The sequence below is a fragment of the Thermobia domestica genome, chromosome 15 (genome assembly GCF_964235325.1).
Source record: "Thermobia domestica chromosome 15, izTheDome1.hap1.1, whole genome shotgun sequence".
Lineage (NCBI taxonomy): Eukaryota > Metazoa > Arthropoda > Insecta > Zygentoma > Lepismatidae > Thermobia > Thermobia domestica.
In genome coordinates, this window is record NC_137468.1 from 12,107,794 (window position 1) to 12,132,454 (window position 24,661).

A 24,661-nucleotide genomic window follows, 5' to 3' on the forward strand; every position below is an offset into this window, starting at 1 on the left:
ATCCCAGCCCCCGCCAAGTGAACTTTGTGGTGGACAAATACCGTGTGCGTGGGTTTTCTCGGGGTTCTCCCGTTTCCTCCCACTTTCTTCATTCCACCATTTCACTCATCACTCATCATCACCGTCTCGTTTAGTCTAACCGGCATAACCGTGCCATTTTTTCCATATAAGTATATTCCCTAGCGGTATTTGTGGTTCTTTGCAGATATCCGTTCTCCCTCTCGTTTCCCCAGTGATCCGATTTGAATACACGGTTTCGATATTAGCTCATATTGATACCTATAACGAGTGTTTTTACTATATACTACATATAATTATCTCATGCACTGTAAGTAATTTAACTTAGTGTAATCTCTCATTTACTGACAGATAATCAGGTCCCGTCGATGTCTGTTATTGAGTGGGTTCAATGTACAAATATAGAAGCTCAAAGTCTCATTACATTCAAACAGGCACGTAGCCAGGATTTCGTAATAGGGAGGGTCCGTGACGAAGTAGTGCGGTTATCATACTAGGGGCTCGATCATTCTAAACTATTTTACTGCAAATATATATTGGTTTGTTTAGCCAGGATTTCGTAATGGGGGGGGGGGGCATGGCACGAAATACTCTGGTTACACACCAGGGGCTTGATCAATCTAAACTATTTTACTGCTAATTATCCATATTGGTTTGTTAGGACAAGCAAATGAGGATATCTTGGTATTTTAATAACGAACTATGAAGAATCTCGAGTAAAAGAATATGAACAATAGTATTGAAAAAGATATATAATCTTCCGAGTTTTTTTAAGTTCTTCTGAGAGTCTATCTGATCGAACCGCTTTATCGATCATCATTTGTAGTCCATAGGATTAGCATAGAGATAGATGGAATTCAGAATGCTCCGTAACAATAATATCAATTTCCAACTTGACCCCCCTCCCGGTTTCCTCCATACAAAACTTCTCATAAGAAAGAGCAACCAAACGCTTGCTGTAGCTAGCGTTGTAGCTTTATATTTATAACGCTGATTTGTCTTTTTCTCGTTTCTTTTTGTTTCATCATTCCTTAATTTTTTACATTTCTGGTTCTGAAGGGGGGGGATATGGACCCCCCGGACCCATCCCTTGGCTACGTGCCTGCATTCAAAGGATATAAACTTGTATTTGTAGGTGTAACACATTTGTGGATCTTGAAAAGAGAATTTTTGAAACATGAGTTGAAGCAAGAAAGTGCAGTTCCATTAATGCTCATGTATTACCAATATTACAGGGTTAGTATAAATAATTCATTCGTTTTGAAAAGGCTATATTTTCAAAAGTGGCAGAGTAGCAGTACGAGGTTAGTACCTGTCGAAAATGCAGGGAAATCAAGAACAGAGTTTTGTGTACCTGAATATGCCAGATGTTTGTTTGTTATAGCTTTGCATCGCACTGTCAGAAGAGAGTATGGATAAGAACCGCCATGTAAACAAAGCATTTTGCGGTGGTATCAGCAATTCCAGGACTCTAGTTGCTTGTGTAAAAGGAGAAGCACCTGGCCTCCCTGATCTTTGATTTAACGTCCTGTGATTTCTTCCTGTGGGGGTACGTTAAGAACCTTGTTTACATATCTCCACCACCGCAATCTTAGTCGATCTCAAAGAACACATCAGTGCTGCAGTGCAGACAAATGACAGGACTATGCTACAAAATGTATGGAATGAGTTCGAGTATCGTTTCGATATGTGTCATGTCACCAAAGGGGAACATATTGAACATCTGTAGAGGGTGTATAAACTTGGTGAGTTTGTGGTCCTTTTCATATATCTTTCGTGTGTGTACGTGTAACACTATAGAAAATATAGCGTTTTCAAAGTGAATGAATCATTTATGCTAGTCCTGTATATAGAACTGATATTTAAAATGATCAATTAACCAATACTGAAATCACTACATATGGTCTTACATATATCGTGTGTTCTAAAAATAGCGCCCACGGACAACACAGCGATATTCGTTAAGTCAAAATAAAGCTAAAATGCTATATAGTGGCATACTCTCCGTCAGCCGTTATGGGGAATTAAAATTTAACAATGTGACAAGGCTGCAAATAACTTGGAGCCATTAGAATTGCTCTACGAATCCATCAAGCATTTACAGCCATTGTTACACTAATAAGCAATGCTAGTGTCAACATCTATCGAACTTTACTACCATCTGAAAAAAGTCGATGGATCTATTTGATTTATTGGTAGATCTATTCTATGGTTCTTTAGCTGAGACGTTGCCACATAGTGTAATTTGCGTCTCCAAGGGAGGACCTGAAAGATATACAATTACATATATTTTTTGCTTTATTTTGACCTGCAGAATAGCACTCTGTTGTCCGTGGGCGCCATTTTTAGAATAACCGATATAGTATGTGTGACACTGAGAAGATATGTCGTTAACGAGGTGCTGACTAAGTCTTCTGACTATTTTTTTTTATGTACGTGAGTCGTTCAATAATTTCTCTAAGCTATAAAAAATTATTTTTTAAGATTCATTTGTAAATTATATAAAAATGTATACGTGGATCCTACCTAACTTCTCCACATATTTCCCATTGAGATTCATAAATTTGTCTCACCTCTGCACCAATTTGCCCAAACCGTTTGCAGAAAATTAGGGCTTTGGCTATTTAGCTCTCCTCGCATTCCGCTTGTTCATCTGTTTCGAAACGTTCACCTAACAATGCAGACTTTAACGCCGGAAAAAGATGAAAGTAACTCGGTGCTAAATTCAAGCCATAAGGAGAGTGGGGCAGCCGTTTCCATCTTCATTCTTTGATTTTGTCTTGTTTGCGTGCTGAGTGGGGGTGGTGGGTGTTATCGCTAGGAAGAAGAGACCAGGTAGCTTATGTCTATAACTGTAATTATTTTCGTTTTATTGTCGTGATTCTAACATTATATTATCTTAATTGAGCCACAATGAGTAAACTAAATCGACATAATGCAAAATGTCGTTTATTGTACACTTTCTTTTTATAAAAAACTTTTATGAACCTTAAAAGGTAGTTGACATTAGATCTAACCTTGCTTCTGTTTCCATAGTAACATATAAACACATCGTCTTGGTGAAATATAAACAACAAACATACACTGATTTATAACAAAGATAAGTTTCCTTTTTCTTCTTCTTTTGGGGGCGCGGTGGCTCAGTGGTAGAGCGTTGACCTCCTGTGCTTGGGGTCCCTGGTTCGATCCCAGCTCGCGCCGTGTGGACTTTGTGGTGGACAAACACCGTGCTCGTGGGGTTTCTCGGGGTTCTCCCGTTTCTTCCCACTTTCTTCATTCCACCATTTCACTCATCTCTCATCATCACCGTCTCCTTTAGCCTAGCCGGCATAACCGTGGGACGTAAAACTAAAGATTTAATTTCATTTCCTTTTTCTTCTTCTTTTTAACCTAGCTGGCTAGTGCATATTTTATAGAAAAGATCATCACACATTTTGCCCAAAGAATACAATTAAAAATACAACATATCGTTGTATGTCGACTTGCGTTTCCTTGGAGAAGATTTCAGATTCAACATAAGCGAGCTCGTCTCCTGTTAACTGATGATGGAGTGAAGTGCATGAGGGGAGTGCCTAATGGCCAGATCCCAGATTTGTTGCAAAGGGTTTGCACAAATTGGTGCAACGGTAAGACAAATGCCTGGATCTTAATGGTGATTATGTGAAAAAGTGAGAGAGAACCCGCCTACAAATGTATCGTAGAAAATAAATTTTTTACAGTTTAGGGAAACTTATATATTGAACGATCCACGTACTAATTTTCAATCAGATGCAGCATTTGTCAAACTCATGGGAAAAAAAAAAATCTTTTTCTGTTGTTTATCAATATGGCTCGAACTTCTGTTTCTCTCTTCAATATTTTTTTTTTCTAATTTATATTAAAAAAGATCATCATTATTAGAAGACAAACATGAAGAAAAGAACGTCTGCTGCGAGGAGACCTTTATTCTATCCCAGGCCATATGAGTTTGTGATGGACAGCACAGTTTCTTTTTCGGTGTTCTGTTTCCTCCCACACTACCATTCGCCCAGTTCTTTCATAACACTAATCAACAAGATTTTGGCACAGAAATGAAAATACCTGATTCTAATAGAACTTTTCACGTAGAATTCGAATCTGCAATCAGTTTTTCTCCATCACCCTCAGTTTCCCCCTGACAGAGGGATTTTCGGAAAATTTCTCCTCAAATTTCCTTTTTTTTTTTAACCTGTAGCTCGGGTACCCTTAGGTATATAAACACACAAATTGTATTGTGTGTTAGCTTGAATTATACTTAGTAAGCCCTCTAAGTTTCATAAGAATCGCATTATTCTTTCTAAAGAAATAAACATATTTATATAAAAATATGCTATGTGTACTGTTCATTTTACCATATTCATTAGTGCAGATAAAATCACATATAACTTCTACGAAAATTACAATATAAGCACGGTTTATACCTGATTGGACTTCCAATAAAACATATTTTCAATAGTGTGTACACCATGTCGCCATTTTTGTATGAGGGAATTTCTAGAGGGATTTTGTTGGAAATTTCCTCTAAAAAGTAGTTTGTAAGATTTTTTTTGTTTTTTTTTGTCTCAACTTGCTATTTGTATATAGTGATACAAAAAGAGGAACTGCACTAAAACATAGTTTTATGTCTACTTAATAAATAATGCTAATTTCATGTGAATCACATTATTCTGTATAGAGATATAAACTATTGTGTCTATTTATAGGTAATAAAGAATATACTATGCAAGACTTTTACCAACCACAAAAAACTAACGTTGACTTATTATTGTCGGCACATAGATGGATACTCAAATACAAGCACAAATACATGCATGCTTTCTGTGGGAAAAAATTCACTTTTTAATATTTTGATCTGGCAACAATGCATAAAAAAAATAACTCACGTAGCCTGATGACTGTTAGTAGCGTTGAGTGACGGTCCAAACTGGAAGTGTTTTAGATGTGGCCGCGTGTAAGTTAAAGTGTTTGTGGAGTTCGAATAGATTGTGTTGTGTGGTGATGCACTGAGTTAGATTACGTTTGTGCTGCTTCATGATTGATGGAGTGTAGATTCGTGTGTGTATGTGTGTGTGATACCTTACAAGATGCCGAGGAAGTGTGTAAATCACCCGAACAATTTCTGTTATGTATGTGGGGAGCTGACATTTAAATCGCAACGTCGATGTTTTACTCCACTTGTGAGGAAGTGTTATCAGTTATATTTTGGTTGCTATGTAGGAGACCAAGATAAGAATTGGACTCCTCACTACATTTGTTGTACTTGCGTGAAATGTCTGACTGGGTGGGCAAATGGTGAACGAAACATGAACTTCGCAGTACCAATGATCTGAAGGGAACCAAAAGATCATTATTCAAACTGCTACTTTTGTACGACACAGATAAAAGGAATAACCAGTAAATCTAAGCACACAGTACAGTACCCTAATTTGCCATCAGCAATTAGGCCAATTCCACACAGTGCAGAATTACCTGTACCAGTACCTCCTGCTCATCTTACGGCAAATGAGGATTACGTACTTGAGGCAACTACTGAAGTTCTAAATGAAGAAGATGATCCTACTTATGTAGGAAGCACATCTACATTGGATCCCCATCTGATAGCTCAAGGTGAACTAAATTACCTCGCATGGGATTTAAAACTCTCCAAGATACAGGCAGAACTTCTTGCTTCTAGACTTAAAGGCTGGAATTTGCTCCATCGTGACACTAAAGTGTGTATTTTTCGAAACCGTCATACAGAGTTTCAAAACTACTATTCTCAAGAAAATGACTTAATGTATTGTAATAATGTCTGTGCTGTGATAGATACACTTGGACATGCACAAATAAGTACAGAGTGGAGATTGTGTATTGACTCTTCCAAAACTAGTTTGAAGGCTGTCCTTTTGCACAATGGCAACAAATTTCCTTCAATGCCTTTGGCTTATGCAACTAATATAAAGGAAACCTATGAAAATATCAAAATAGTGTTAGAAAGAATTGGTATGAGAAATACAAGTGGACCGTTTGCTGTGATTTAAAAGTTATTTCTTTGTTAATGGGTTTGCAGCCTGGTTATACGAAATATTGTTATTTTTATAAAAAGGCCTTGTGTCCATCTTAAACATAAATTAAACATAATTTTCTTACAAGGCTGTCTGTATTCTTTATTATAAATTAATGAGAAATGTAACAGTTTCGGAAGTATATCACTTCCTTCTTCAGACTACTATTTCAACTGAAATCATAGATAACATAACATAATTTGTTATCTCTACCAATCAAGAATCATCTTTTTCATTAAAATTCAAAATATATTTTGAATTTTAATGAAAAAGATGATTCTTGATTGGTAGAGATAACAAATTATGTTATGTTATCTATGATTTCAGTTGAAATAGTAGTCTGAAGAAGGAAGTGATATACTTCCGAAACTGTTACATTTCTCATTAATTTATAATAAAGAATACAGACAGCCTTGTAAGAAAATTATGTTTAATTTATGTGAAATATTGTTGTTTCCTCTGTGAATGGGACAGCAGGAACAAAGCGGAACATTACATCAAAAAGGAATGGCCAAAGCGTGTATTAACTCCTGGTGTATTAACTCCTGGAGAATGTTGTTTATTCCTCACTGGTGAGCCCTGATAAGATAATTCTGCCTCCTCTTCACATAAAGTTGGGGCTCTTCAAAAACTTTGTTAAGGCAGTGGACAAAAGTAATGCAGGAATTGTTACCTCAAGGAAAAATTTCCTCGGGTTAGTGACGCTAAAATCAAGAAAGGGATTTTTGTAGGCCCCCAAATAAGATGTTTGATTCGTGACCAAAAATTTGAGGATCTCTTAACTCCGGTTGAGAAAGCAGCTTGGTATTCATTTAAATGTTTAACAGAGAATTTTTAGGAAACCAGAAAGTGCCAAATTACCGTGAAATTGTGAGTGATTTCTGGCAATCATTCAAAGAAATGGGTTACAACATGTCCCTTAAAGTTCATTTTTTAGACTCCCACCTGGATTTCTTTCCTGAAAACCTTGGTGTTGTTAGTGATGAGCATGGGGAATGTTTTCATCAGGACATTTCCTCCATGGAGAAGAGATACCAGGGACAAAGTGGAGTTCACAAGTGCTAGCTGATTACTATTGGACACTCAAAAGAGATGTTCCAGAAGCCAGAACAGACGAAAGTCGACAACTAAAACATTTTAATTAAGGTAAGTAAGTGATCATTTATTAAGAAGATACCACTTACTTCTTTTGTATTATTCATTAAGTAGACATAAAATTTTGTTTTAGTGCAGTTCCTCTCTCTCTATCACTATATACAAATAGCAAGTTGACAAAAAAATCTTGTAAACTACTTTTTGGAGGGAATTTCCCACAAAATCCCTCTAGAAATTCCCTCATACAAAAAATGGTGACACGGTGTATACATCATTGAAAATATATTTTATTTCAAATCCAATGAGGTATAAACCGTGCTTATATTGTAATTTTCGTGGAAGTTATATGTGATTTTATCTGCACTAATGAATATTGTAAAATGAACAGTACACATAGCATACTTTTATATAAATATGTTTATTTCTCTAGAAAGAATAATGCGATTCTTATGAAACTTAGAGGGCTTACTAAGTATAAATCAAGCCAGGGGTGCCCATCCCCCCAAAGCTGATGGCGCACTCCCCCAAAAAACTAATAATATCTTCCCTCCTCAAAATTCAAGTCCTCTAAAAACAATTGCCCAGTGGAGCAGTAGTTTTTATAGTACTAGTAATTGTTATTTTTGTTGTTGTTTTTTATTTCCTGTAGTAGTATTGTAGAATGCTTGTAGTAGTAGTAGGCGCAGTAGTAATTATAAAAATGGCATTACTTGTATTAGTAGTCTTGGTAATGTACAATACTAAATATGTTCTATAAGGATATTGAAGGGTATCCTTATACACACACTGTGTATGGCACAGTTATTCTTTTTTTTTTTTTTTTTTTTACAATTAGTAGTAGTATTTTTTTCTTTACAAAATATTGATATAATTCCCTTTTACATGAAAAGTAAGACGCAAGTTACAAGTTATCGAGTTTGATACCAAAAGAAAATGTTATCCTCGAAATTAGCCTACAAAAAGAAGTGATATCCAACAGAAAACATTTCTGTAAAAGAGCCAGGTACGAGTGGCCTTAAAAAGAATTGAAATCACAAAAATAGGCGCCAAGTTCTGGTGGACAACAGTTACAAACACTAACTGGCTCACTTCAAATTTAGATTTGAAACTTGGCTGTTGTCTGTATCGTTACCACTAGCTCACAATTATGTCAAACTACTTTATAATTTGGGGCCGCGGTGGCTCAGTGGTAGAGCGTTCACCTCTGGTGCTTGGGGTCCGGGGTTCGATCCCAGCCCCCGCCAAGTGAACTTTGTGGTGGACAAACACCTTGTGCGTAGGTTTTCTCGGGGTTCTCCCGTTTCCTCCCACTTTCTTCATTCCACCATTTCATTCATTTCTCATAATCACCGTCTCCTTTAGCCTAACCGGCATAACCGTGGGACGTAAAACTCAGATTTCATTTCATTTTTACTTTATAATTTTCAACAGACAACATAGGCAAGTTTCAAATCTAAATTTGAAAGTGATTCCTTGAGTGTTTGTAACTGTTGTTCACCAGAACTTGGCGCCATCCTTTCATATAGCAACTTGCGCGGTACTTCATTCATAGAGTTTCTAAGCAGGGCGTAGGGGAATTCATTCTCGAGATTAAAAAAAAAAAAAAAAAAAAAAAATCGCATCGTGTTCCAATGTTATTCTGACGACAGCAAAATTACTTATTCGACATTAGAGTAAAATTCTTCTCCAATTTTTTTATCCCCCCCCTAATTTATTTCTCGATGGCACAACTTGCGCCATTCATCCCTCCTGTGGGCGGCCCTTCTCTTTTAAAACGAACCAACCTTTCCTTTCATACGGCTACTTGCGCGATACTTCATTCATCGAGTATCGAAGCAGGGGGTACGGGGGTTCACCCCGGAAAATTTTTGAAAATTAGCTTCTCAAAATCGTGTTTTAATGCTATTCCGACAGTAAAATTGCTAGTTCGAAAGTAGACTAAAATCCCCCCCCCAAAAAAAAATTTTTCTCAATGGCGCAGCTTGCGCCATACATCCCCCCTGTGGGCGGCCCTGAAACAATATAATTTGTGTGTTTATATACCTAAGGGTACCCGAGCTACAGGTATGAAAATGGTTTTTAAAAAAAGGGAAATTTGAGGGGAAATTTTCCGAAAATCCCTCTGTCACGGGAAAACTGAGGGTGATGGAGAAAGCTGATTGCAGATTCGAATTCTACGTGAAAAGTTCTATTAGAATCAGGTATTTTCTTCCGTGTACCAGAGAAAAAGTATTTTTTTTTTTTTTTTTTTTTTTTGTCGACTAGTGTAATGAATTTCGTTAATCATCTGTCTTCTGTAGCCTAAAGGACATGTGGGACGTTGAATTAATTATTTTAATTCGTATTTTTTTTTCTTTTGTCAAGAAAAGAAGAATATGCTTGTCAGTTCCGAAGGTAAGTTTTCCTATTTTGACTGACAACTTTTTTGTTAAAAACAAAACGTAATAAACAAGTCACAGTAGGAGGTCTGGCTGGCCATAGACCTCTGTAGACTGTAAAAATCAGAACCTCTCAATATTTAGTAGAAATATTGAGAAATTCTGGTTTTAACAGCCTACAGAGGTCTATGGCCAGCCAAATGGTAATGTAAGTAGATTATGCGTTATAGGCATGTTGCGTATCATCGTACTTATTCTTGGAGCCTTGTTTATAATGTCTTTTTCTATTCGGTTCATTTGGCTAGAAATTATCGCTGATTCCCGAACTGACTGCTTCTCTCGAAATTCTCTCTGCTTACAAGTGTGTGTAATGGTGTTTTTTTCTTTTTTTCTTTTTCTTTTCTTTTCTTTTCTTTTCTTTTCTTTTTTTTTTTTTTGACGGGATGGGGTAATTGTAGTAGTTTAACTTTATTATAAGTAAACTTTGTATATTAATATTAAAATTGTATGTGAAAACAAAGGCACACCATATGGGTCAATTATCTTATTATATACTTCTACTTATCCGCTGTGGGGGGCCGCGGTGGCTCAGTGATAAAGCGTTCACCTCTGGTGCTTGGGGTCTCGGGTTCGATCCCAGCCCCCGCCAAGTGAACTTTGTGGTGGACAAACACCGTGTGCGTGGGTTTCTCGGGGTTCTCCCGTTTCCTCCCACTATCTTCATTCCACCAATTCATTCATTACTCATCATCACCGTCTCCTCTGGCATAATCGTGGGACGTAAAACTCAAAGATTTCATTTCATTTTTTATCCGCTGTGGCTCAGTGGTAGAGCATTTACCTCTAGTACTTGGGGGCCCTGGTTCGATCCCATCTCACGCCAAGTGAACTTAGTGGTGGACAAACACCGTGTGTGGGGTTTTCTCGGGGTTCTCCTGTTTCCTCCCACTTTCTTTGTAATTCACCATTGCATTCATTTCTCAAGAGCTCCTTCGTGGCTAAGTAGTTGGCGAACGCGCCCTTGGCGTGGGAGACCCGGGTTCGATTCCTTGCGGAGTTCATGTGGTTCGGATGCAACGTTAATCAGTAGGTTTCGTTTCATATAGCCTCGCTGCTGAAAAGGACGTTAAACTCAAAATTAACTCAATTCAGCCATTCATTCTCATCATCACCATCTCCTTTAGCGTAGTCCGCATAACAGTGAGACGTAAAAAAGATTTCACTTCATTTTTATCATATATACTTCTACTGAAAATATGAAGCCGCGGCGATTTAGTGGTAGAGCGTTCACCTCTGGTCCCTGGGGTCCTTGGTTGGACTCAGCTTGCGCCAAGTGAGCTTTGTGGTGGACAAACGCCGTGTGCGCGGGTTTTCTCAGGGTTCTTTCGTTTCATCATTCCACCATTTTCATTCATTTCTCATCATTACCCTCTCCTTTAGTCTAGCCGGCATAACTTTGGGACCTAAAACTTGAAGATTTCATTTCAGTTTTTCTACTGGAAATAAGAAATACAGTACGAAATAGAGATCGGTTTAGATGCATGCACGGGCTCCTTGTTCGATTGCCCTTGGAAAGCATTAAACACATTACGGTGGTTTGTATTCCACCTTAAACTATAGGTTTACGTCTCATATAGCCTTGGGGCTCAAAGTGGACGTTAAACTTTAATAAACAAAGTGTGTTATGTGTTTTAGTAGAGAACAGAGGAAAAAGTGTAATTTTCACTGTTATGTTCCGCCTCGTTTGCCTGAATGTTGTGAGATGTACTATACCCAGTAATCATACTAAGTCTGCAGTATTGGTAAGTCCATATGTTTAATATTATGCGTGCAAAATTTGACATAAATCTCGTAAGCTTTATTTCATACGAAGTTTGTGTGTGTAGCTGTATTCTTATGACTCTGCTTCGGATTGAAATATAATTTCTGAGCAGCAGTGGTGGCATTTAAATATTATATAAATGGATTGATTGTAGTAGATCCCGCATTGCATCACAGTACTAGGTGAGAATTGAAAGTTATGTCCTAGCGGGGAATTGAACTCGAGACCACACGTATTGACCACTTATATACATTGCAGCACGCAAGTGCTCAATCATACATTATTATTATTATTATTATTATTATGCAGCCGCACAGAGTACATAAACTAACTTAAACTCACGAGTCAATTTTTTCCTAACACTGAGATGGATGAGAGACTTTGGAGTAAATTTTAATTTCAATAGATACAGTATTATTATTATTATTATTATTATTATTATTATTATTATTATTATTATTATTATTATTATTATTATTATTATTATTATTATTATTATTATTATTATGCAGCCGCACAGAGTACATAAACTAACTTAAACTCACGAGTCAATTTTTTCCTAACACTGAGATGGATGAGAGGCTTTGGAGTAAATTTTAGTTTCAATAGATACAGTATTATTATTATTATTATTATTATTATTATTATTATTATTATTATTATTATTATTATTATTATTATTATTATTATGTTTTTTTTGTCACATTTGAATGAAACTTTGTAGTATTTATAATCGACTCTTTTGCATGACAAAGTTGTTATTAATAGTTCCTTCAACAATGTGTAAGGTAACAGAGGCTACGTAAATATATATATATATATATATATATACAGGGGTGGATCCAGGGTATGATCAAGGGAGGGGCTAAACCTTATTTTGCCGTTTTATCCAGTGTAAAGCAGGATTTAAGCCCATTTTATCCAGTGTATATCTGAGCGTCAAGGGGGGGAGGCTATAGCCCCTATAGCCCCCCTTAGATCCGCCACTGGATATATATATATATATATATATATATATATATATATATAAACTCTGGCGCTGCCTCTATGAAATAACAGAAAACTCATGGATGCTTCTTACTACTACCATGGCACAACATTATACGCGTTCGATCTTTATTTTGCATTAGTAAATTTTATATCCAGAAATTTCACTGTTACCTTAGAGAAATATTTTCTACAATCTTTAATCATCGTATTGAAACAGAAGTTCCTTGTATGTATATCATTTGAAGCTAATTTTCGCATCAGATTGCTGGCAGCGTCGTTGAATGTGAGTGATCGACGTGAGAGCAGCGTTCAAGGTCAACTGTAAATTTGGCTATTGCTTATATTAACGTGGTAAACCTTTAAACAGATATTCTTAATAGTCCAGTCAATTTATACAACTATATGTAATATTGTACGTATGTGTAAAGCTTAATCGTACTGTCTTTGTCTTACGGACGCGTTTAATCCAGAGAAAGGACAGTCAAAATGGTGTAATATCGTGCTAAAATTCGAATATCTAAGTGTAATCAAGTTCTTACATCTACAGGATATTTCATGAATATATGGATTTTTCCAGAGTATATGCCTAGTTTGTGCATTATGCGATTCTACACTCAAAGTTACAGGGACCAAAGATGATATGTTCACATATCATGTTGGCGATTTGAGAAGAATAGAAATGCATTTTTTCACAGGCTGTTGACGCTGGACTAACATTGGTTGCGCACTATTATTCTAAAACGAAGACATGACCCTAAAGGAAAGTTTCCACGTCACTTCTCTCAAGAACAACAAGGAGTGATTCTCTCAATCTTTTGAGGTTGCGAATGATTTTGTCGAGTAGATTACGTGAAATCTGAACATATTATTACTAGAAAATATTATCGAAACTTACTGGAAATTCTTCGTTTGATGTTGAAGATAATAATTAACCAAAGGTTTACATCTTCGTGGATGATAAGCTTCCATTCTCAGAAGACTGGGAAAACCTAAATGCCTTATCCGTTTTATTAGCTTGACCTGGCACCTTCAGACATCTCTTCTTCTATTTGAAGAAATCGATGCAGGTGAGATAGATTTATCTTCGAGCGAGAAGGTCATTCCTCCTTTGGAAGAGTGGTTTACAAACACAAGTCAGGACTTCCGTAACATTGAAAGCCTATTTGAGACGGCAAGTTCGGGAAGAAATGTGATGTGACAGTGAAACTGTGGAGAAGATGTAACATGTCTGGTAAGTGCCATGAACCTAGCTTGTCATGTTCGTGACTTTGTAGTGGGGAGAAAGGTTGTAGTTAACATAAATGGAAAATACTTACAAACAAAATGGTTACTTACATACATATATACATACATACAGATAGTTACCAAAATAATGGAAACACTTCTGCGTTTTAACATTGAGGAAACTATTCAACACCTGCCCGTTGTTAGTGGTGTGTTAGATGATCGTTTGTAGCACGCCAGGAAAGATAGAACGGAGACGAATGTTAAAGCGGGTGGACGGTGGTTATGCAAAATGGGAAACCTCTTTAAGTTTGTATCCTAAGGACAGTATCCAAGGCTATGATGGCCTATAGAAATCACGGTAAAACATTTGTGAAGAGTAATAGTACACAGAAGCGAAGTCTTACCGACAGGAATTGCCAGTCATTGAAGAGGATTGTCAGCAACGGGCGTAGAGGGAACTAAATCAGTGCGTGAGACAGCTTGTTATGACAATCTCAATTCGACGCGAGTGACGTAATCTGAATATTCGCGATCGGGTTCCAAACCGCAAATAACGATCACCGTCAGCAACGTTTTAGCACGCCAGAAATGACACCAAGAAGGTGCAAAGTGAACCCGCCGATGATTGGAAGTGCTTTAATATAAAGTGAGGAGTTCTCTTTCCTCTTATTTCCAACGACAACGGTATTTACGTTAGTTGACACCCAAAGAAGCTTATGCTCCGAATTTTCTCCACCCTACTCTGGAACTGTGATGTTATGGGCCTCAATTTCTGGGTTTGAGCTCCTCCGTGGCTAAGCGGTTAGCGTACGCGCCTTTGGCGTGGGAGACCCGGGTTCGATTCCCGGCGGGAGCTCATGTGGTTCGGATTCCACGTTAATCAGTAGGTCCACGTCTCATATAGCCTCGCTGCTGAACGGGATGTTAAACTCAAAATCGACTCGAATTTCTGGGTTTTCCTTGGGTCCTTTGACTACGCTCCTAAAACAATTTTCTGCCAGGAGTTACGTGAACATTTTTAGATAGTCCAAGTGTTATTTTCGGTCAATAACGCAATTTCCCAAGTTAACATTGTGTCATTTCACACTATTAAAGCTGTTGATGCGTGATTCCCTGATCATTGAGATGAACTACACCTTCGCTAGCCCAACCAATTCCCAAACCTCAACATGGGGGAACACTGTGGTCAGTTCTGGTGCTCAGATTCCAGAGCGGATACCCGCCTTCATTCGCGCTGACAAAATTCAGTGCTGTATTGCATGAGAAAGGAATATTTTCTTGAAGACCGTTCATGACTTCTGTCTTTATTCTGTGACAAATCAGAACTATTCTTCAGGCTAACAGTGGTCCCATGTCGTATTAATGAAGTAAATTGCATTTTCACTATTACTTTAATAACCATCTGCATAAATTGATTATATATATACGATGGTCATTTAACTCGTAGTGGCAACATAGATGTGAAATTGAATGTAGTGAATCACTCACCTCAAGAAGCTAACAGTCCTTCGATGTAGTCTCCGCCAGCCTGTTAAACGCTTCGCTAGATGACTGGTAACTGTTGAATACCTGTCAAACCCCACGTTGTGAGAGGGTATTGACAGTGTGTCCTAAGGCACGAACAATGCTGGGAATGTCTTTGAAACGTTTGCCCCTGAGAGGTTCTTTCATTTTTGGGAAAAGATCAAAATCGCAGGGGCTCATATCCGGGAAGTTTGGCGGGTGCTCTAGTACGTCCCAACTCCATCGTCGTAACAGGGTCTGTACTGGATGGGCTGTTTGGCATCTGGCATTGTCGTGTAGGAAAATTGGTCCAGACTCCAGGAGGTATGGACGTTTGGGCCACAATGTTGGTCGCAAATGGTCACTGAGGTATGAAGCATAGTATGCAGCATTGACGGTAACGCCCGGTGGAACTTCATGTGACAGGATAATGCTTTCGTGGTCGTATGACATTATCATAATCATCACCTTCATGTTTGCTGGCTCTTGCCTAAGCTTTTTGAACTTCAGTCAGAGCATGGGGTACCCATCTGGCTGCAATTTTCCTCATGCCAAGATCTTGTGTTAACATGCGGAACACTGATCCGGAAGAAATGTTCAGCTCCTGCGCCAATTCACTACAAGTCCAGCGCCGATCACCGTCAATGTCCGTAATCTTGCAAGATGAATTTCGTCCGTAGCCGTTCGCATATGACCTCCACCGTGCATTTTGTCTGTTGACCGTCGTCCCGTCTGAAATGCTGCAACCCATCTCGTCACTGCCCGATACGGTAGAGTAGCTTCACCACAGGCCTCTACTAATCCTCTGGGAATCGTCCAAATACACGCTGTTCTGCACGCGTGAACATTGCGTTAGGGTGGTATTTCACACGAGAATCACTTGAACAATGTCTACTCGCCACACACACCGTAATATGGGGCCGCAGCAGCGTTGAACTGACTCGTACACATCCACGGAACACATTACCTTCGTCATTTGTCTTCTGCCCATACGACACTCCCATCGTAACAGTGTTGCCATTTCGAGTTAAATGACCCTCTCATATATATATATATATATATATATATATATATATAGCTCGAATATAATGAAAATACTTGGATTTCGAACATGTCAGATATCTGAATAACAGCGAGCTAATGCTGGTGGTTAGAGCATATCCCGTACTACGTGAGGAGCAGTAGAATGACTGTATGCAGTGAACTGAGTAGACGTTGTTAGTGTAAAGTGCTCGACCTCTAATTTCCAAACAGGGCATATTGTTGGCGCTCAGTTATATGGTGCGTGTGTGATGAAAGCGGCTTCAGGAAGGACAGTGTCCCAAGTGAGGACGGCCTATAAAACGATGCCAGCACCACATCGGCGAAAAGGAACAGTTGTCGGAAGGAAACACTCAGTGACAGGTTTTGCCGAGCATTAAAACGTAATGTCACACTGAATCTTCGTACAACTGCGGTGCAAATGGAGAAACTCAAGCACTGTTTCCCACAACCTGTATCGACAATCACAGTCGTTTGCGAATTATATAACATGGACATACGGGTCAGTTTGCATGGACCAGACTTCTCATACGGTACCCTAACGCTTTAGCACTAGGCCAGGATGATAATGCGCCCATTCACACAACTGGAACTGTTGTGGCGTAGTTTGAGGAACATCAGGACATTTCCCTTAGACCGCTCAGTCCCCAGACTTGAATATAATTGAACATCTGTGGTACGCTTTGAAGTCCGTTTCTGCCTCCATCCTTCCTCATGGAACTGAGTGATGTACTGCACATGAAATCCGCTTATTACCATTTATGGGCTCTATGACTCCAGTCTACGTTATCTCAGAGCTGTTCTGAGGACGAAAGATGGTTCAATGCCTTATTAATCTGGTAAGTTGTACTTTATTTTTTCTAAAAGGTGTTTCCATTAAATTGATCACTATCTGCACACAGACATACATACACGTAAAGGAGGAACGAAGAAAAGTCAGCTTTGGAAAGTTAAAATAGAAATTTTGGCCTTTTGTTTCTAGTAAGATAACCAATTAGTATAATGTAATGTAAAACATTCTAATTAATATCTTTGGGTATTTATGGACTATACTGTAATTCACAATTTCAGTTAATTGCGTCATATAACAGACAAGAAAACAAATATTCAGATTGATTCTTTGGGATATAATGCCTTTCTTTTTGACACCGAGGTTATATGAAACATGAACCTACAACTGGACATGTGATCAGAAGCGCGTGATTTCCAATACTCAACTGTGGAGTAGATTTTTTCACCAACAAGCGTTGTAGTTTTATTAATTTAATTTCTTAATACAGAGTCCGCCAGAAAAATGTATACACTGTTTGTCACCCAGTTTCAGGATACTGGCATTGACAGTTGTTCTGAAATTTAAGTATGTTGTAGTATTGGTTTTCCTTTCGCCCAACAGATGTCGGCGTTGTCAATTGTTTTCAGTTAAAATTATGTTGTTTTACGGTTTTTCGCTCAACAGATGTCGGTACTGTCACCACGGTTACTGATATAAGAAAATGACAGGTGCACGATTGACATGTTAGGCGGGTTGGTGGTTCAATACCAAACTTCTCTCTCCACTGACGCTGCACTTCGATGGCATTCCCAAACCTCATAAAACACTTCAAAACGTACTTACGCGGCTCGAACGTCAACCGTGTACTTGCTAATTTCTTTTCACTAACCGTGTTGACAGTACCGACATCTGTTGAGCGAAAAAACCGTACAACGTAATTTTAACTAAAAACAATTGACAATGGCGACATCTATGGGTGGAAAACTCCCGAATACAGGGTGACAAAAAGTGTATACATTTTTCTGGCGGACTCTGTATTTTCTGAAATAGTCGGAGATTTTTGCAATGTATTGAGCCCCAGATAAACCCAAAGATATTAATCCAAAGGTTTTTTTTTTCTTCTTTTTAAAATTAGTTTGTTAAAGGAATTATGGGTTATTCGAAGATAAAGTTGCCGCCCAGCCCGTATGTTTTAGTTGTATTGATCTTAATTTTTATAAAAATTCCTAATTTTGGACAAGTTGTCCCCATGGTGCACCTAAGATAAGGATGAACTTAGGGATGGAATTTTAATCGAAATGTATTGATACCAAGCGGTAACTTTCCAGATACCATTATTTTGATTTTCGAAAATTGACTTTTTAAAATTTCGTTCCATCCTAATATGTATTTAATTTCATTTGTACACTTTCATGAGAGACTGTACTCTTAAAATTGGATTTTATTTTTTATGAATTACATGTTTTTTGCTATTTTGACAATTCTTCTTTACCATGTAACTTATGTTTTTCTGCAGAACAATGTATACCCGCCGGGATGTAACTGACGGCCAAACACATAGAAGCTTAGCTTGTGTAAGCTATTCGGCTACTAGTAGATATGCGTAGATTATTTTTCAAAACCAGTCGTTAATTGAATGGCAAAAATAGTAGAAATTGTCGTTACGTACAAAACATCAGACTTGTCAGTCAATAGTAGCCACCCAAATTTAGGCACTTGTTGTGCTGTGGCTGCAACTTTTTCAACCTCACGTCAAAGAATGCAGTTGCCAGGTATGTAACAGTTCCTTCCTTTATCATGGGATTCTTCCTTAAATGAGTACTAAACAATTAGTAATCGGATAATTGCTTGGCACAAAATCCAGGTTGAAAGAAGTGACGGAACTCGATTTATATATTGACTTGGCTGACTTACTAAACACATTGATCAGGTAATATGCTCAACAAGTAATCCAATGTTGCGTGTGTGTTTCGTCATGCGCCTCTGTACACCTTCTTTCAATTTCTTGCACTAATATCTTTGAGAATCATAGGTAAAAAGAATGGCTTCTATCCCTATTTCACTGGATTGTGGTCTCATTTGCTACTGTAAGTAAAAGGGCTACAAACTGCTGTAAAAAGGCTATAGTCATAGCTGCGATAAGGAAAACTGCTAGAACCTTCGTTTGAGCATAATGCTTAAGGAAAGGAGGTTACTTTTAAAATAGTCACATATGTTATGTATCTGTCTGCTTGCAGAAAATGAAGTATATTAGAGACGTTACAGCTAGCGGGTATAGAACTCTTGTTCACTGCTTGTGTGTTGTTGAACAAAACGGCTTGTCTCGCACTATAATAACACTATACGGATTGCTAAGATACTGTGTTGTCTCTCTATTTTGACCGGTATATTTTTACAACTTTTAAATATCACTAGTTACTGGGAGAATTGAATTTGGAATAACCCTCGTATAGAATGCTTCTCTTTGTTCCAGAAATGCCTAGGGTATAGTTGATGGTGAAAATATACTTTGATTTGTAATATCTGCAGAAACAATGAGACTAATACGCGTTCGCTAGTTACTAAAAGTAGAAATGAATATAAGTTACTACGTGCAAAAGTAGAATGAATATAACTTGAATATAGTGGCTGAAATATTCTGATGGCCTGCAATGCTTTGTCGTCGACTAAAGAGGATAATTTGTTGAAGAAAAAGAAATATGTAAAGACAAGTAACTGCTTCAACTACACAAAATGTTGCGTAGCATATTCAGCAAACTTCGTAGATATATTATTCACGTTAAAATAAGGCAAAAATATTATGTATTTTTTACAAAGATTTCGGAGTTAACAATGATGTTGAAGTCTTAATTTCTCGGTATTATTTTACGTTACACGATTAGTATCGGCATAAGTATCAAAAATTCTACATGCTAGATAAGAGCATGTAAAATTGTGTCTTGTTCCCATGCACAAAATGCGCCAGAACTCAATTTGATTGTATTATCATTCTGAGCGTGACAGTCTTTGCTATCTCAGCAAGTTTGTAGTATTCTCGTGCAGCAAGTTTGTAGTATTCTCGTGAGCGTGACAGTCTTTGCTATCTCATCAAAGTTTGTAGTATCATCGTGAGCGTGCAAGTCCTTTAGCGAAGTTTCCAGTATCGTCGAGAGTGTGACAGTTTTTGCTATCTGAGCATAGTTTGTACGTGGATCGTTCAAGGAAAACGTTTTTCTATGTTGCCAAAAGTTTATTACTTACGGCATAGACAAAAAATCAAGTTGCACAAAGAACATGATCCGTTCTCACTTTTCAACATAATCTCCAAGGTGGCACAAGCATTTGTCCCATTGTTGCGCGAGTTTTTGAAAGACATCTGCAAAAAATTCTGGGTCCAGAGAACGAAGAACATTCAATCATCCATTTACAGTTGTCTGAACTTCCAAACATTCTGAAAACGCTGACCCTGCTGCAGTTGTTTGTCAATAATGTGCAGCATTGACTGGTTCGTGTTTCTTGAAACATTGTGTGAGCACCATTCCCTTGGAATCCCAAGACAATCACAAGAACCTTACCTGCAGATGTTTGAACCTTGAGCTTTTTCTTCACAGAGGGCGTGGGGTATTTCCATTCCATCGACGTCCGCTTGAATTCTGGAATGTAGTGATGAACGAAGCTCTCATCTTGAGTTACAATACGACAGAGAAAGTTGTTCCTTTCATTGTGATACCGGGTCAGAGAATCCAGGCAGCAGGCCATACGCGTGTTGCGATGTTGTTCAGTGAGTTTTCATGGAACTTGACGCGAAGAAACATTTGCGTATCCCAGTGTTTCGTGGATGATTTTGTGTGCAGTCGCGACGAAAATGTTCAGATCAGCGGCTGCTTCAAATCTTGATTCTTTAGTTGGATAAAACCAATGTTGTCACTGACTAAAGATGGGCCACCTTCGTCGAATATGCTTGTTCGTCCTTCAGAAAACAATTTGCACCACCTTTGCACCATTTACACTGGCATTTCACAGTCTTTATAAATAAGGAGCTGCCTGTGGATGTCGATAGGAACAAAGTATTTTGCCCCTCTACCGGATCACAAAACGAATCTCTTGTGTACTCTACACCGCCAACACATTCCACCATGATTCGCTACTCCTTATGGCCAGGGTACGTTTCTCACTGCATGACTGACGCTAATCACACGCCACGTACGACGCGGTAGCCCGCACTACATTGCATTGTCTGGTAAACGTAGAGGGAAGATGAAAGAACACATTGCTACTTTTGTGTCAGTTTTCGGGCTCGTTATTTCTTTTTGAAAAAAAGGTTTTGAACGACCCACGTAATATTCACGTGGTGTTGTGAACTGCTTCGTGGCTGACTGATTAACGTACACGCCTTTGGTGTGGGAGACCCGGGTTCGATTTCCGGCGGGTGCTAATGTGGTTCGGATCTCACGTTAAGCTCTAGGTCCACGTCTCGTGTAGCCTCATTGCTGAAAAGGACGCTAAAATCAAATCATACCAAATTGTGGTGAGCGTGACAGTTCTTGCTACCTTAACAATATGCCGTAAAATCTTCGATATCATTTTAAAGAAATTGTCGCTATTATGCATTCAATACATGTTAAACTATGGACGTTGAAATTCTAGGATGCACATACCGACTGATATGCTGATACACATTTCAAGGAGAAGGCAATGCTTTTATTTGTTGTATTCTGAATTAGTGCCACAACAAGAATAAACATAAGATCTATAGTACATAATACTTCCATTGAGGCATATATTTTGATCTGTAATGTAGATTTACAAATATAGGGCCCTTCTGACCAAGATGAAGCAACATTAGAAACGGTATGTTGCTATTCGCATTTATTATTACACATTCAGTTTATAAACATTAGAGAGGAAATATGTTTTTTTTTTTTTTTTTTCTGTGATTTGTTTGTCGACCCTGCCGAGCTGATCAGCAGAGTTATATATTTGCTTTTTAAAGTATAGTAAGCACATTCAAACAGATCCTTTGAGTAATTTTCTGTCTCTTCAGGCAATGGCGAAATCCGAGGATTTCCGATTGGCGGTGAAGGTGAGTTGTTTTCCTGAATCCTTCGGCGAGAGAGATATTATATAAACTGTTTTGCACCGGCGTTGTGGTGTGCAGAAAGTTGGTCCTGTAGAGTACCGTAAGGTTATTATTATATAATGACAAGTTATTAGTGTTTTGTTTTGTCTGTTTCTTTTATATAATTCTGAAATTTTGTTGTGTTTGCTCATTGAGGAAAAGTCTGAGGAACGATATCTCACTAAGTACGCCACTATATTGTGCTGTAATTGACAAGAAGAAACTTTTAAGTTCTTTGGTTTATAACGACAAGTTTATCTCATAAACCATAATATAAAATTGAATTTTACAGTTCGGTCACCTCTGTCAAAGCATCTAGTTTCTTGACACAAGAATAAATCCAAGTTTCATATATTAAAATATTAATTGACGTGCTAAGTAAATATACTGTGTAAGGAAATTATAATTACTCATAGGTACTGATAATCCTAATTCTTAACCTATACTTTAAAAGGGGCATGGTAGCTCAGTGGTAGAGCGCTTACCTCTGGTGCGTAGGGTCCCTGGTTCGATCCCCGGACAAGCAAGTTTGTGATGAACAACATCGTATCCGTGTTTTTTTTTTGAGGTACTCTCGTTTCCTCACACATTCTAATTCCATCAATTCTTCCATCATCATTTACGTGCCTTAATCATCTTCTTCCGTAGCCTAATGAGCATAATTGTGGGACGTTAAACGGAAAGATTACATTACATTTTTTAACCTATACTGCTACCCCGTTGTTCTACTTTTCAAGTTCTTATACCGTTTTGAAGTATAAGGAAAAAGGAACTGGCCACTCAATCGACTGAGTGGTCCCGCCTACCTATTCTAGGTAAATAGGCTAGAACAGTCTTCGGATGGAACTCTCCGAAAGAACATATTGGCCGCCATGTTCACGAAAAAGTTGAGGTTAAGAAAGTGGGTATGAGTACCAAAATTAGTAATACGATGGCGAATTATAAAGTAAGTTACACTAGCTCGCCGCGAGAGCGCGCTGTGTATTGAGACTATGGCCAATGTAGGGGAAGCTGCAGTAACTGCTGACACGTCCGAGAGGAAGGCTTGTGTGGTCTCGCGTCGTGTTGTGTGTGCAGAGCGGGCTAGGTTCAATGGCGCATCAACTGGATGTTCACTTCAAATTGGAGGTGCAGGCAACGATCAGATTTCTATGTCCGATCTTGTGAAATTACTGGTGTATATGGTGAGTGTGCAATATCTCTCCCTGGTATTGTAAAGTGGTGTAAACAATTTGACGCCGGACACACGCATCTCACGGACGAATATTGCAAAGACAGGCTCACAACATCCACTACCGTTGCAAATGTTGACTATGTGAATGGGATCATCAGAGAGAATCAGCGCGTAACACTGCAGGAAATTGCCAGCCTGCTGAACATTTCGTATGGCAGTGTGTTCTTCATTGTTCACGAGCACTTTGGCTTTCGTAAACTGTGTCAAAGATGGGTCCTACGTCTGCTAACCGATGTTTACAAGGGACAACGTTTGCAATCCTTACAAGCATTTTTGCAACGGTATTCTGTGGAGGGCAACGAGTTTCTGCGGCGAATCATCACAGGGAAAGAAACGTGGATCCACCGCTTCACCCTCGGATCAAAGAAAACATGGATTGAATGGGTGCACACCACCACGAAAGAAAGCCAAGGTCCAACCTTCAGCAGGAAAGGTTATGGCGACGGTGCTTTTTGACATTGAGAATGTGGTGCACGTGTTTGCAAGTACCACAATCAACGCGGCTTCATATTGTCAAACTTTGCACTGGTTGCGTAAGATAATTAAAGAAAAGGGAAAAATTGAGCACCGGTGTGATTTTGTTGCACGATAACACATCACCTCACACGGTCCGCCAAACATTCGAACTGCTGCAACGATTCAATTGGGAGGTATGGCAACATCCTGCACATAGTCTGGACTTAGCCCCGTGTGATTATCATGTGTTCGGTAAGTTGAAAAATGATCTCGGTGGACGACGATTCCGAAACGATGAAGAGGTGAAAGTAGCTGTCTCCAGGTGGTTACCTAGCGCTAGAGGTGATTTCTATGCATTCGGAATCGAAACGTTTGTTGACCTTTACAGGAAATGTTTACAGTCTCTTGGTGACTATGTGCAAAAGTGAACATACAGTATATGTTATAATAGCCGTGTCAGTGTGTAGGTGGTTTCATAAATGGCCATAACTTGGAAGTGTAACTTACTTTTTGATTCACCCTCATACATCTATGTTTCAAATATAAGAGATTTGTGAAACTCACCATGACTGAAAATCCTGGACTTTATCTCATGATGACACCTAGGAATTCGCTATAGACCTCAAATATAGGCGGGTATATTTATAAAAGTTTGCCAATTTTTAACTCCAGAAGTAATATCTTCTTAAATAATTATCTTGTCAATAAAGTACCAAAATAGATGGTTACTTTGTTCAAATTAAAGGAATGCTATTGAATAGTGAATAACAAAAATAGTTTTTTTTTTTTCAAAGTAAAAGAGGGTTATCGAATAGCTAGCACCGGTGTTTGTTATTTTTTTTTTTTCGAGATTAAAAATATGTTTCCGAATAGCACGAAGAGTTCGTTGTTCTCTTCAAAATAAAGGGATATTCCTTAAACTATACTTAACCAATCAGTCGTCTGAATAATAACACTTAAGATTT

General features: G+C 38.3%; 1 protein-coding gene and 1 non-coding gene across 5 annotated transcripts in view; both read left to right on the forward strand.

The window, feature by feature from the left end:
* Pitslre (cyclin dependent kinase 11B pitslre) overlaps positions 1 to 24,661 on the forward strand; it is a 172,071-nt gene that overhangs the window by 28,007 nt on the left and 119,403 nt on the right. For 3 of the 4 annotated variants that reach the window (XM_081741325.1, XM_081741326.1, XM_081741328.1), the window contains exon 5: positions 21,932 to 21,970. The exons of the other annotated variant lie outside the window; for it this stretch is intronic. In XM_081741325.1, coding sequence (XP_081597451.1) covers positions 21,932 to 21,970 — 39 coding nt within the window. The remainder of the gene's footprint in view (positions 1 to 21,931; positions 21,971 to 24,661) is intronic. 4 annotated transcript variants of the gene reach the window in all.
* Positions 3,148 to 3,219, forward strand: TRNAR-CCU (transfer RNA arginine (anticodon CCU)). Its single transcript has one exon. It is a non-coding gene; the product is annotated as a tRNA-Arg (tRNA).